Source organism: Spodoptera frugiperda, chromosome 1 (assembly GCF_023101765.2).
Source record: "Spodoptera frugiperda isolate SF20-4 chromosome 1, AGI-APGP_CSIRO_Sfru_2.0, whole genome shotgun sequence".
Classification (NCBI taxonomy): Eukaryota; Metazoa; Arthropoda; class Insecta; order Lepidoptera; family Noctuidae; genus Spodoptera; species Spodoptera frugiperda.
The window spans coordinates 5,633,667-5,646,232 of NC_064212.1; the positions used below are offsets into that span (position 1 = coordinate 5,633,667).

The window sequence follows — 12,566 nt, forward strand, 5'->3', positions numbered from 1 at the left end:
TTTTATCTCTTGATCGCGTTATTCAACCAAGCATCAAAGGAAAATACGAAAGGAAATAGGTATTAAGAAATGAGAAAATGCTTTCTATGTATACGTTTTGATTTGTTAAGCAAATGATTTATTGAATTGAAAATAATGAATTGCGTTCCTTAATTTATGTGAGCGTTAAATAAAATGTATGTTGTTGAAAACAAATATAGGAGTGAAAAGGAGTACCTACAGTTACCATTTAGTCAAATAAAAGGTCGGTGTTATTTGGAGAGTCGAATGAGTGGACATAATCGCGATAAGGCTCTCAGGCCCGAGGCGATGCAGCGGCGGAGGTGCGTGTTTACATGTCAGTTTTAATTTTTATCGCCCTCCATTCGCCCGAAATACCTACCTACCCGTTATCACGTCATTCTACCGTGTTGATAACGCTATAGCACGTAATAGCCGAGCAAACTTACCGATAAACCGTTTTATTTGTGCAAATCGATGTAAAATATTCATGTTTTCTCTGACATAAAATTTGCTAACGAACGATATTTAATTCTAACCTGTATTTCATTTATATGCGTGGAATATTGCAAAACCCGAGAGCATTTTGCTGATACATATTGAGTTGTATAGATAAAGCGTCGTTAACATGAATCTCGTCGACAATAAAAATAACAAGTAGGCATATAAATGTATGTATGGAGAAGTTAAGACTGCGAGTCATCGTCCTGCTCATTATGTTAGCGCTATGCCAATTCCCATACAATAGTAGACGAACGACGGCGACGGCGGGGGTGACGTCACTTCAAGCTAGCCTTGGGATTGAGGTCGGCGAGCGGAATAGAGGCGGCGAAATGTCGCCTTGAGGGGTTGTTTCTTGTTCGACCGGAAAATCGCTACTGCACAAGTTTTTGGAATTATTTGCTTTATAAGCTATTTCATGTCTTCAGTATCCATAAAATATAAATAAGTAACTCACCTTGATACTGTCGTAGCAGGCGGTGACTCTTCCATTCTGCACCTCCACGGTAGCCGGGGGATGCGCAAACTTGCATTCGGTGTCGGGTCGCGAGCACTTATTCCGTTGAAATTCGCGGCACACTTCGAGCTGTAGCCAACGTGAGTCCTTGCCGTTTAAGAGGTTATTCATGTTCACCATGGTGGCCATTGCTGCCATAAAATTCAGGGGCGGTAGATGCGCGCGCAATTACGCAGAGCGAGTGCGGCGCATAGGCGGCGGGGAGCGAGCGCGCCCGCGCGCTCTCAGCATGCACTGGTCACACGGCGGGAGAGATGCTGCTGCGGCCACTGGCGTCGATCGCGCACCCTCACTACACTACGACACACACGCACGGACGCGGCTACCACGCTAGGTACCTACTTACTAGTTGATTAATCTTACAATTAAGTTAGAATTAAAGACACCGACGTTGCAAGCTTATTTAGGCGAGTATTAAAATATTATTATCACACGCGTTCTTATCGATGTTGACGGTTGAGTTTAGTAGAGGGCGAGCGGTGCTTGGTGCGCGAGCATGGCGGCGGCCGGTGCGGGTCTGGGCGGGCGACGGTGGGGCGCGAAAAAGCTAGATTAGCGGCTCGGCGGTCAGCGAGCAAGCCGGTGCGGTGCGGGGCTCAACTCTGCGAACAACAAAACACACTGGTTACTCTCCGGGCATTTCGCCCCGGAGCCAAGCACAAGCGGCTACCGGGTTAGCAAGCACGCGCGGCGGCCGCTCTCAGGCCCGCGCCCAGTGACAACGCCGCGCTGATCGAGGCGCGGGCGCACCAGCGCACGCCTCGGACCAACGAGGTTTTCTCACTGGTAGCAGATTATAGGCAATCATTATTTTCAGGTCTCGTTCTGTCGCATGTTATTCGCCAGCAACATAATGCTTTGTGAACTCTATCAAAGGTGCGCAAGAGGAATTAGCAGTTATCGAGTTTTAAGTTGGACGCTGGCTATTTAGGCACTAGGCAGAAAAGTACCTTCATACCGCAGAACGTCGCCTCCAACCTGCTACCCCATCATCATCCTACATACTAGTTATAAATATTATGTTATGAACACAGAAATAAGTATGATGATGATGAGGGGTGATATAATGAGGTTGTATGGAATTGATATTTTTTATCATTTCTGGGTCATTTGCCCAAATTACAAGTTCACATTATCTGTACATATTTCTTATTGTTACTAAAAGTAAATAGAACCGCAACGACAATGCATACATTCACGAAATCACATAAATTATTTTATACCCATCTGTTTCAGTAGGAACTATCTGTGTATATTGAATCGAAAACGAGCCCATGTGTATAGTAGCTGAATCAACACTACTGATAACGGGAAACGAGATTACAACAAACGAAACATTATCCATTATCCCATCACAGAACCAAAACCTGTGAATGGTGCGATAACACATTTTTTACATCAATATCATCCGAATAAAACTATGAAAGAAAAGATGTAAAAGTGTATTCACGGCAGCAACGCCAATAAGTGTCAGGGGAATCATCGCACTGAAAAATTCTTTGTGTGGGCGCTGCCACTAGAAACGTAACGCTCTGAGGCCGGGAACAGGGAAAAACTCGTGAAACCAAATCCTATCGTAATGCGCTATTTAAAGCATAACCTGGTTGAAAATAGCTCGGTGTGCGGCAACGCAACGTCGCGCTCTTCACCGTGCATAAATCTTCAAATTTTATTTTCAACGTGGATGCATCGCGACGATTTTCACATGTTGTGGATGCGCTACGCTCGTTCCAACACATTTTCCGAACCATTCAAGTTTGTTTTAAATTTTTAAAGTTTCCTGGCGACTAGCAGGCAATAACATTGGTAAATTATTGTTTCATTATTACAAATTGTTGGAATGACACGAATTACACTGTAAATTAGCTGGCGTGAAATTAGATTGTACTGTGTAACAAGGGGACAGGTAACAGTGATTACGAGGTGCTGTGGTTGACCAAATCTAGTTACGTCGAGGTTCACGACAGTAATGATCATTCGTATCCGCTGTGGTTTAAATTAATCAATACATCTTTGTGAATTTATTTGACTCTTCTTTGTACGCGCAATTTTCCGCAAATTATGTTGTTTTAAATTATGTTGATGTAATCGTCTCGTTTGCAAATAAACATTTCGTAACCAACTCGGTACGGTAACATAGGTCATTGAAGGTTGAATAAATGCGATTTTTAAAAGTACTATACTTTTATGCCATTATCAATGCAACCTATCAAGTCCACCCCTTTAGAAACGCACACAAAGCAAATGGACGTTCTTTTATTTTCTACATTTAAACCAGAAATTGAGAATGGTGGTTTCAAATGATATCGGCGGCCGATTCTTTTCACGTCGGCGCCGATCACTGGGAGATTCCTTCGGTGCTCGACACGCACGGGGAAGACATTCAATAACCCAGTGAAAAGATTACCAAGAGCAATCAGACGGAAGCGAATCTAAATAAGAATCTCGTGAGAGCGGTCGGGGACAGGGGTGGGCGAGGGAGGGGGAAAAACAGTCGAGCGAGCCTTTGTGAGATCGCCGATTCGATCAAGTTACCATCGAGACAATCATGTAGATTTTAATAGTTAAGTACGTATATGAAAAGCACGATGAGATATTGAAATTTTAAATTAGCAATCACTCATTAACGGTAACCAGACCATCTGCTCGCATCCACGGTCTCGACCGGGACTCGAACCTGGGCCTCCCACCGTTAAGGAGGGCGCTCTTACCACTGAGCTATCAAGACAATAAGAATGCGAGCATATCGCCTGGAAACCAACGAAATTTTTATTTGAGGAAAGTATAACGTTCTTTTTACAGGAAAACTTTCGAGAAGAATAATGTTACTTCGAACTGTAATAAATCAATTTAGCGTCGCCGAGGAAGATTCTTTTGCCTTTCCTTTTAAATCGTATTTTGGTATTTTACTATTGTTGCGAAAGTGAACGTTTTGAAATTTCCCGAATGATATAACCCAGTCGTGCTTTTCACACGTTTCATAGACAGGATTTTGATTTCGTTTGGATAATTGAATCTAAAAGTATACCAGCGGTAAATTAAATTTTCGAAGGTTTTATAATTTGCGATTGAATTGGGTTCGACAGAAATCAGGGTAAGGTCGACTGTATGCGTGGTGCAGCTGTTTGAAAGGTGCCGGTTAATTCGTTACCTTCACTGGTGACTGTGACTGTGGCACTTTATTTTTTGTGCATTACGTGACACAATTGTATGAAGCAAGATTGGAGCATTTAAATTGTAATTGCCGCATACTTTCAGGTATTTTATGTTCTTGTAATGTAAAACCAGTCAATTATTTCCTTGTTATTGGGGCCAGAAGTTTACTTATGTTGTAATAAGACCGACACAAATAAAATAAAAAAAGAGAATAATAATTGAAAAGAAGAAACGCTAATACAAGTTCTAACTCTTTGTTAGTTCTATCAAGTTTTTCTAGTTTTCTAGGAAGAAGCAATTCTTGTCCGTAATAAGTATGTAAAATCAGTCAAGTCTGTTGAGTACAACAAAGGCACAGGAAGGTAAAACTCCAGCTACTTTGTTCATTGTATTGAAATAATGTGTTGGTAGTGTTGGTGGAACGTGTCCTCTTTCCTTATCGTTGTCTAGACTTATCGCTACCGGAGATGGCAGTAATCAAGTAGAGCGTTTAGTTGGACGATAAAAAGTTGTCCAGACAGCAAGGCCGCCGGACAATGGTAATACGTGCGTAGACCAGGGCAGGTATAATCACGGCATGACCTTGGATGGTGGTGTCGCGGTTCGCCGCAGACGCAGTTGCAAAAACCACCACCGTGTTTACCTTCGACATGCTTGATCGGAGCAACGTCTCGCTCAGTGCACTCACAGCTTTAACATTATTTGCATCTAGATTAACATACAATCCAATCCAATCCTAGCATTTCTTCTTCGTCTGTATTCTCGTCTAGTTTAATCTGTTACTTGTTTATGGGCGTAAATAAATTTACTGAGCAGTGCAGTCAAATTAATTTATCTATTAAAACATTTATTTCATCTATGTCTTCTGAATATAAGTAATCTCAATGTCTACAAAATCTCGTTTTAAAGCCAACTTCCTTTAGCGTTGCGCCTTGATTAAGTTAATATTTGACACATTTAAATTTGTTCAAACGCGACATTTCCATAAGACCAAGATTGCGATTTCTAAATAACATTCAAGGTCATATTTCTTATTTCCTGTAATGCAATTTAAGTCATAAATCTTCCCACTATGGTTGAAAATGGAACGGTTTTGCTTGGTAACGCATGTGTTCGGTGATGTCACCGTTTGTTATTCCTAGCATGGTTCCATATTCGTTGGTCAACGCGCGCAATTGTTGACTCACATCGTTAAGGAAAAAAGTGTTATCAATTACTTAGAAGGATATTTACAGCGGTTAATTTTATGTCTGGAATTCAAACTAGGACATTGTTACCTGAATTATATTGAATGTGGGTGTAGAACATTTTAGTCTATAAATTAAATGTTCTTGTTCCCAGACTAACAGAAATTGACTTTTCTTGTCATTCAAAATAATAATTATTTGAATAGAAAATAAGATTATCATCACAATTTTAATACAAATTCAATGCAGCTCTAACTAAATGGTTTGTTGAACACGTAGGTGAACCATGGTAGCCAAAACAAAGGCTATTGTTTACCGTGTGCGAGGCAAAGCAGATCGCAACTAGCGCTACTTTCGCATTCGGGACGTGCACGAGGCACATTTAGCAGTCTCAGGGGACGTCGGCGGACTGGTAATTAGCGAGAGAGGCGAAAAATTTGCGACGGCTTAAATTTACGAGGCGCAAATTACACGATTCCGGCGCTATCGCTGCTGCACGCCCGTTAATGTGCACGCCTTATCGAACGTGGAGCGAGGGCCTGCCGACCTGCCACCGCTCTCACACTTCACAGATCGTATCGACCCCACAATACACCAATACTAATCACAACGGTACATACCATTTTATTATGTCCGCGTAATTACGGAAGAAAAGATCGAGAATAGAAAGTTTGAAAGACAAAGAATTTACTCACAAAACATGGATGTGGATTTTGAGCGCAGTGACTAAATTTTGTTTTTGTCGAAAATCACATGAATGGCAATAGAATTTCAGTGTGAACAATAAGTTTGTAGGACTATAAAACAAACAACATGCTTTCGAACCTCGAAGGGTAAAGAAAAGTACATGATTTGAAGGGGGATAGAATAAAGTCGAATGAAGGTGACAATTTGAACAGTGATTCAACAAAATCGCAACTTGTAATTTTATGAACTACACACTGAACAATTTTTGAAGCGGTTACTAGACTTAGAAAGATTTGGTTAACAGACACATTTCTTTTATAAATTGTTATAATACAAACAACCAAAATTATCAATTATTTGCAAGTATAACAAAAAATAATTTCCAAATGATAGCTGTATTTGGTGATGTAATTCTGTTAAACCCCGTTTCATTTTACCCAAATAGATAATTATACAGATAAGAGGAAGTTTATCGCATACGGTTTAGGTTTTGTCCAATCCTTCTGTACGTAGACTTTGTAGACATTATATCCTTGAAATAGTAATTAAATATCGGAGTTTCCTTGTTTGCCCAATTCGCAAAAAAATCCTATTCAATCGTGAAACGAGTTTTGTGTCGGTCTGTAATAAATTCAATTGGCTCTCATTTCTTGTAAAGGACAAAATGTAGATGACATCTTGTGGGTGTCACAATCGGTATTTTATTTGTCTTCGGTTTCTTTGTAACTTTTCGTACTAAATCGTACGTGAATATATTTACAGTGATTGAATTCCAATTCATTAGTATTTTTACCCATTCAGTGGTATCTTTGCCTGATATGGAAATCGTATCTGTATTTAAATCTGACATAATTTCAATTTTAATCTCTAAATTAAGAGCTAAAATGTGGCGATAATAATAATAAAGAGCGGGCCCTCTATTGACACACGTTTTTATTGTGGAGCAGGTAGTAGGGCCAGCTGTTACCCTCGTAGTAGAAGCGTTGCAAACAAACCATTGTACGTTTGAATGGATATAGCCGTGCTATTTTTTAAAATTAACATGTTCATATCTCGTTTTTCACATTTTAAAATTGTTGTCTGCGAACAAAATATGTTCATTTCGACACAAATTTGGTTCATATCATTTCTTTATCATGTTTTCTGTAAACATTTATGACTGTAACGAATATACTTTGATTGTAATTATCACTATTATCACTCACAATGACATCACCAACTTAATTTGCAGCAAATATACTTGCCGTTTTAAAAAAGAATCAACATAGGCATGCACTTATCGTTTCATGGAAAATCACTCGTTACAACAGTTTTATTTTGTCGACTCGGGATGTGGAACATTTTTGTATTCAATTTTTATTATCTTGGAATCAACGCTATGTTGTGTTGTTTTAAGTGATAAGATTAAACCAACGTAATTTTCTCGGACGAGATATGATAAAACATGCAAGTTTCGGCTTATCATTCAATTCAGAATATCACAGAGGATTTCCCAAAGCAGTCATTTCACTGATTTACTAGTTATTGCCACTAAGCAAAATTAAAAGGACTTTGTCATTTCAAAAGTTTGCTTCGAACTTTTCTGAAGTCAAATTCGATGTACAGACAGTTGGTACAAAAGTCGATGTACAGAACACAAAAATAAATTTACAAATGAGAAATACTCAGAAATACCGAAGCTCTTTCTTACAGATAGCAGAAATAAAGAATTTAAGAAGAAGTTAGTAATCCAAAGAAATAGCGAAATTCACTATTAGAAGAAATTGAATAATGCAGGAGAAAAGTTCCATGAGGGATTAGGGAAGACTACTTAGCGTAACTTATACATTATGGGTAATATTGATGAAAGCTTTAACTTGGGTTTGTCGTGCGAGTAGCGCAGGTCGCTCTGCACCTAGCAGGTTTTAACCAAGGCGAAAGCTCTCATGCGGCGGAGCGAGCGGACCGAACCAGCAGCATCGCCCGGCACTAGTAACATACCGCTCGCTCCTACTGTTGGAAACTTTTCCGTCGAATTTCGGAAATCGCCGGCGGTTAACTCCGTCCACAAACAAAGACAAACACTAACGAGACAGATGGGTACAAAACACGATTGCCAAAACACACCAGCCTTTTATTCACAAACTTTCACGATATACACTTTGTCGCGAGTTCCGAATTTCGACGAGATCATGCCGCATTTAATAGAATGAGCGTAACACTTACATGATGAGGGATAAACAAGCCGGGTAAGGGAGTGTAAAATGTCCGTAAGTTAAAACATAGCAAGTTGCACGTAAGTTAGGAGAAACGATTCGCCGGTAGCGTAGAGGTCGCGGTTCGCGGCCACAGCGGGGCGGCACGCGTCGTGTTCGGAGCACGAGTGCGGTGCACGGAGCGGCGCGAGTCACACAAGCACAAGCAGAGTCGGCGGGCGACTGACGGGAGGCAAGTGGCGCGGCGAGGGGGCTGCCGTTGCGCGCGCACCCCGCGCCGCTTCTCCCCGCCTCGCCGCTCCGCACCCCGCGACCGACGCCAGCCAGCCGCCTTATCACACCGCGCGGCGCGCCGCTTCCTTTCTCCTCATGCAGTTGCGAGCTTTTCGCCACTGCCACACTTCCGCCCGCCCCGTCGATTGTGTAGAGTTTTAGCCGGTCAATGTGTTGCACCGATTATTTCCACTTCTTGAGCACAAGACATTCTTTTAACGACGCTCATGCATGTAAAAGTTTTATTTCGATTAAAACTTTGACAGGTTCACAGGAAACTGTCCTAAGCAAATATTATATGCGTATTAAGGTAGGTATAGTCCGTATAGCACAAAGTGTAAAAGCTCTTTTATAGTTTACACTGTCTGTAACTGAGTTTTCGAAAATCAGAGTCAGTCACATAGCCAAAATAAATCTGAGAACAAAGGACTTGATTGCAAGTTTGCAACATGTCCGGTAGGTTTAAGTTGTCCATACTGGGTTAGTCGAGGGGGAGGGAGCTTCGTGTGCAAGCGAGCTAGCAACAGACTCCGGCGCAGGCGAAGAGCGGCGAAAGTGCGCCGCGGAACGAGTTTGCGTGGCGCGTGACCTGCCCGAGGACACGCTTGCCTCCCCTCGCCTTCGCAAACTAACGTGCACTCTAATGCAACACATATCATACCAATATTATTTTACTGTCATTAAATTGAGCCCACTCATACATAATTTCAGTAAAAAGTTATTAAACTATTACATAAACCCATTTATGTTTCAATTGAAATGAAAAGATGTAAGGAACTAGTTACTCGTCTAAAACTTGTCTACGTTTCTAAGTTCCTACCGAGATTTGAGTTCTTCAAAATGAGAACACGTGGCCGTAGCCACACTAGCCGTCGTTTTCGGTTTCGTTATAAATCAAGTTATGCTTAAGTTCATGTTGAGAAAAGTCGTAAACACGAAAAGAAAAATGAATGTATTATGTTTGAGAGATGGGTCCATAGTTGTGTTCATTTGATGGTTCGGAATGACGATGACGAGGCAAGGCGAAGCGACACGGGCCCAGGCGTGCAGCAGAGCGGGCGCTGCGCACAGGCGGCAGCAGTCACGAATGCGACGTGTGCTAGTTTTTGTAGCGCGCACGCTACCAAGCGTGACGTCTAAAAGCTCGTTTATACGCTTCTTATAGTCGTTTGACTCGAAATATCCAGTCATTTTTTACCTGGCTGGCTAGGCTATCATCTTAATAATGCAGAGCTGCAAATCATTTGTTGTAAAATCGTGGTCAATGTCCGAAACAAGGCCAACTTATTGTTACCTTCAATTCTACTTTAAAGACCGTCGTATTTTGAAATAAGTTCTGAATAAAGTCAAGTACCTAACTTTTCGATCTGAACTTGTCGAGCCGCTTGAATGTCGACCCATCCAGCGTGTTTGTTTTGCAACTTTGAATGTGTCTGAGCCGCAAATACTCCAATATTGGATTAATCAATGAATCCTTCAATATACACGCATTTAGATAATACGTATGTTATCCGAACTCGTTCAATGAACGTTTTAGTGTTAATAAACCTAATGAGTTAATCACACTTATGGGTTGACTTTAGCATGCAATTAGTTGGTAGTAGGAGCAGCATCAAAACCGTATCAGTACCCTATATCGCGTTCGTGGAAGAGCACCGTTCTGAATTTTTATTGCACATTATCTTGGTTGGTGGCGGTTGGTTTCTTTATACTCCACCTAGTCGCTAGCTTATTGCGCTTCATAAAGTAAGAAAGCACGCGTCGGTCATACATTCTTCTCGGATGAAAGACGGGAAGTAAGCACGGCACCGCTGTGCTAATTAGTTGTTTTTGAACAATTTTTTCACCGTCTAATGAGTGAGCAATGATACCGACAGCTGTTTCGTCGTGCCGCCCGCCTGCTCACAATGCGTGCCGGCAAGCCATCGTCGTCCACCGCTGACACGCGACCACTGTTATTTACCATCGCGCCTACACAAAGCCTACATTCATTATTACAATAACTGTAAAACTATATTGTTCACGTATCAATTCTATTTGAACTTAATCATACATCGTTTAAGAATTATATCCTCATCTGTAGGTACGTAGATGAGCGCCATACAATAAAGAACATAATTTGTTAAAGTAGTCCAGTGTATTTAGCTTCCGAGAAATGTCTGTAGTTCAATAAAATTGCAGCTAAGTAAAGATACTGAAAGATGCGCTCCGTTGGCAAAATTTGGTACCGAGACAAGCGGCAGAGTTCAACGGCCTGCCGTTCATCTCGTGTTCGCAAAAAATGCACTGCCCCGTCCCACGCCGAACGCAGTTCTCAGTCTCACACACATAAAAATATAAGTAGATTGTACATGAACACATACCAACACCGCGGTTACCAATCGCCGCACGTGTAATCGTACACCGCACCTCTCTCCTTGTGCGGATACTGGAGAACATTACGAGAACAATGTTTATTACTTGCATGATGCTTAGCTAGGCATGCCGGCCGCCGGGTTACTTCCATATACACAAGTATTAACGCGGTGAGCGAAAAGAATAGAGAGGCTAATTAGTATTCTGAATTATACGATCCCGTTACTTTTAAAAATGTGTGTCGTTGAATGTTACTTAGAGTCGAGTAGCCAATTGTTGGACAATAACAAATTAGTGGGGGTGCGCCCACGCTGCTCATCTCCACATCAGTTTACCGCGCACGCGTCGAGTTTCCTGTACCATTCACATCATCACCATTTGAGCACCCACAAACACGATTGTCCTTTCCTTTTGTGACTTCATAAAGACAATATTTATCATATTTAAACATACGGTTGACATCATCCTTAGAATAATCCATTCATATCTGTAGGTTGATTCACGCGACAAATTAGTTTTAACATAAATAAAACTTTATTTTGGAGTTTATAATTTACTTATTATTTGTTATAAACAACATAAAGAATTAATGTGTAATACAATTTTCACGAAATATGAGTTCGACTCCCACGACCGTTTCGAACAAATGCAATTTGTTTAGAGGTTCGTCGAGCCAACGACCGTTCCAAAAACTAAATTCAGACTTCCGATTAAGTCGACCTTGAAAGAACGTCGGGAAAACGAATCGTTTATACGAGCAGAACAATACCACTTAAGTGATAAGAGAAGAGAGTGCGCACGATGTGTAATTCGCGGGGGTACCGTTTTAAACACGATTTCGCCAACAAAGAGGCTCCAATTCTCGGTCGACTGCCTGCCGCCGTGTATCCACACACCAATTAAGCTAAATTAAATATACGAAGAATTTAGAAACTGGTTAGCTTCCTTGAAGCGCGACGTAGTAATTGGCTAACCCCGCTAGGAGCACGGACGCATCACATGTGATTTATTGATTGTTTTTTTTTTCATCTACACTTGCAGCTAGATGAACAATTACACTTCGGTTATCTAGATATTGTCTAGTCGCGTTTTTCACAAGATAATACAGTGAGCTAATTGGGTAGTGATTGCATTACCAATTAAATTGTCTATGGTTATTATTAAAATAAAGAATCTATAAATTAAAAATTATAGCTAATGCTATTTATGTCTTTATCAAGATTCATAGAAGAAGATATTTTCAGTATAATACAATAGTTTTGAACACGTCATTTTATGTGAATTCTGAGTTCAAATAAATAGGTAAAATAATGAGAATTTGTGGAGGAAATATGAAAATCTATTTATACATTTAATAAAGCAAAAATACAAGTACAAAGAATATCAATTCTATTTAGTTTCCAAACAAATATTCTTCGGCGTGTACCCCAGAATGTTCCGAGACTTGAATGGCATCTATTATATTCTCATCTTCTTTGTACAATTGACTTATTTTTGATTAAATGTATAGAAAGGGGTAGTCGGGGGTTGGTGTGCTGATAAGTGGATTGTAGATGACTTCTTAGCACCGCGGTACCAGCGTTTAATTAAAGGCGGCGGAGCGAAGTCGCGCTCCTGAGCCTGTCCCGAAGGCTGCGCGGTGCGCGCTCACGCCTGCTTGATGACTCCGCATAAACGTTAATTAACTCGCTCCAT

General features: G+C 40.9%; 1 protein-coding gene across 23 annotated transcripts in view; it reads right to left on the reverse strand.

Moving 5' to 3' along the window:
- LOC118273257 (protein muscleblind) overlaps positions 1–12,566 on the reverse strand; it is a 237,237-nt gene that overhangs the window by 48,238 nt on the left and 176,433 nt on the right. For 5 of the 23 annotated variants that reach the window (XM_050695240.1, XM_050695214.1, XM_050695264.1 and 2 more), the window contains one exon: positions 959–1,620. The exons of 4 other annotated variants lie outside the window; for them this stretch is intronic. In XM_050695240.1, the coding sequence (XP_050551197.1) occupies positions 959–1,156 (198 nt within the window). In that variant the 5' untranslated portion in view covers positions 1,157–1,620. Of the gene's footprint in view, positions 1–958; positions 1,621–8,028; positions 8,219–8,253; positions 8,490–12,566 lie in introns of those variants that run through there. 14 more of the 23 variants (XM_050695470.1, XM_050695338.1, XM_050695393.1 and 11 more) reach the window with 9 other exon arrangements.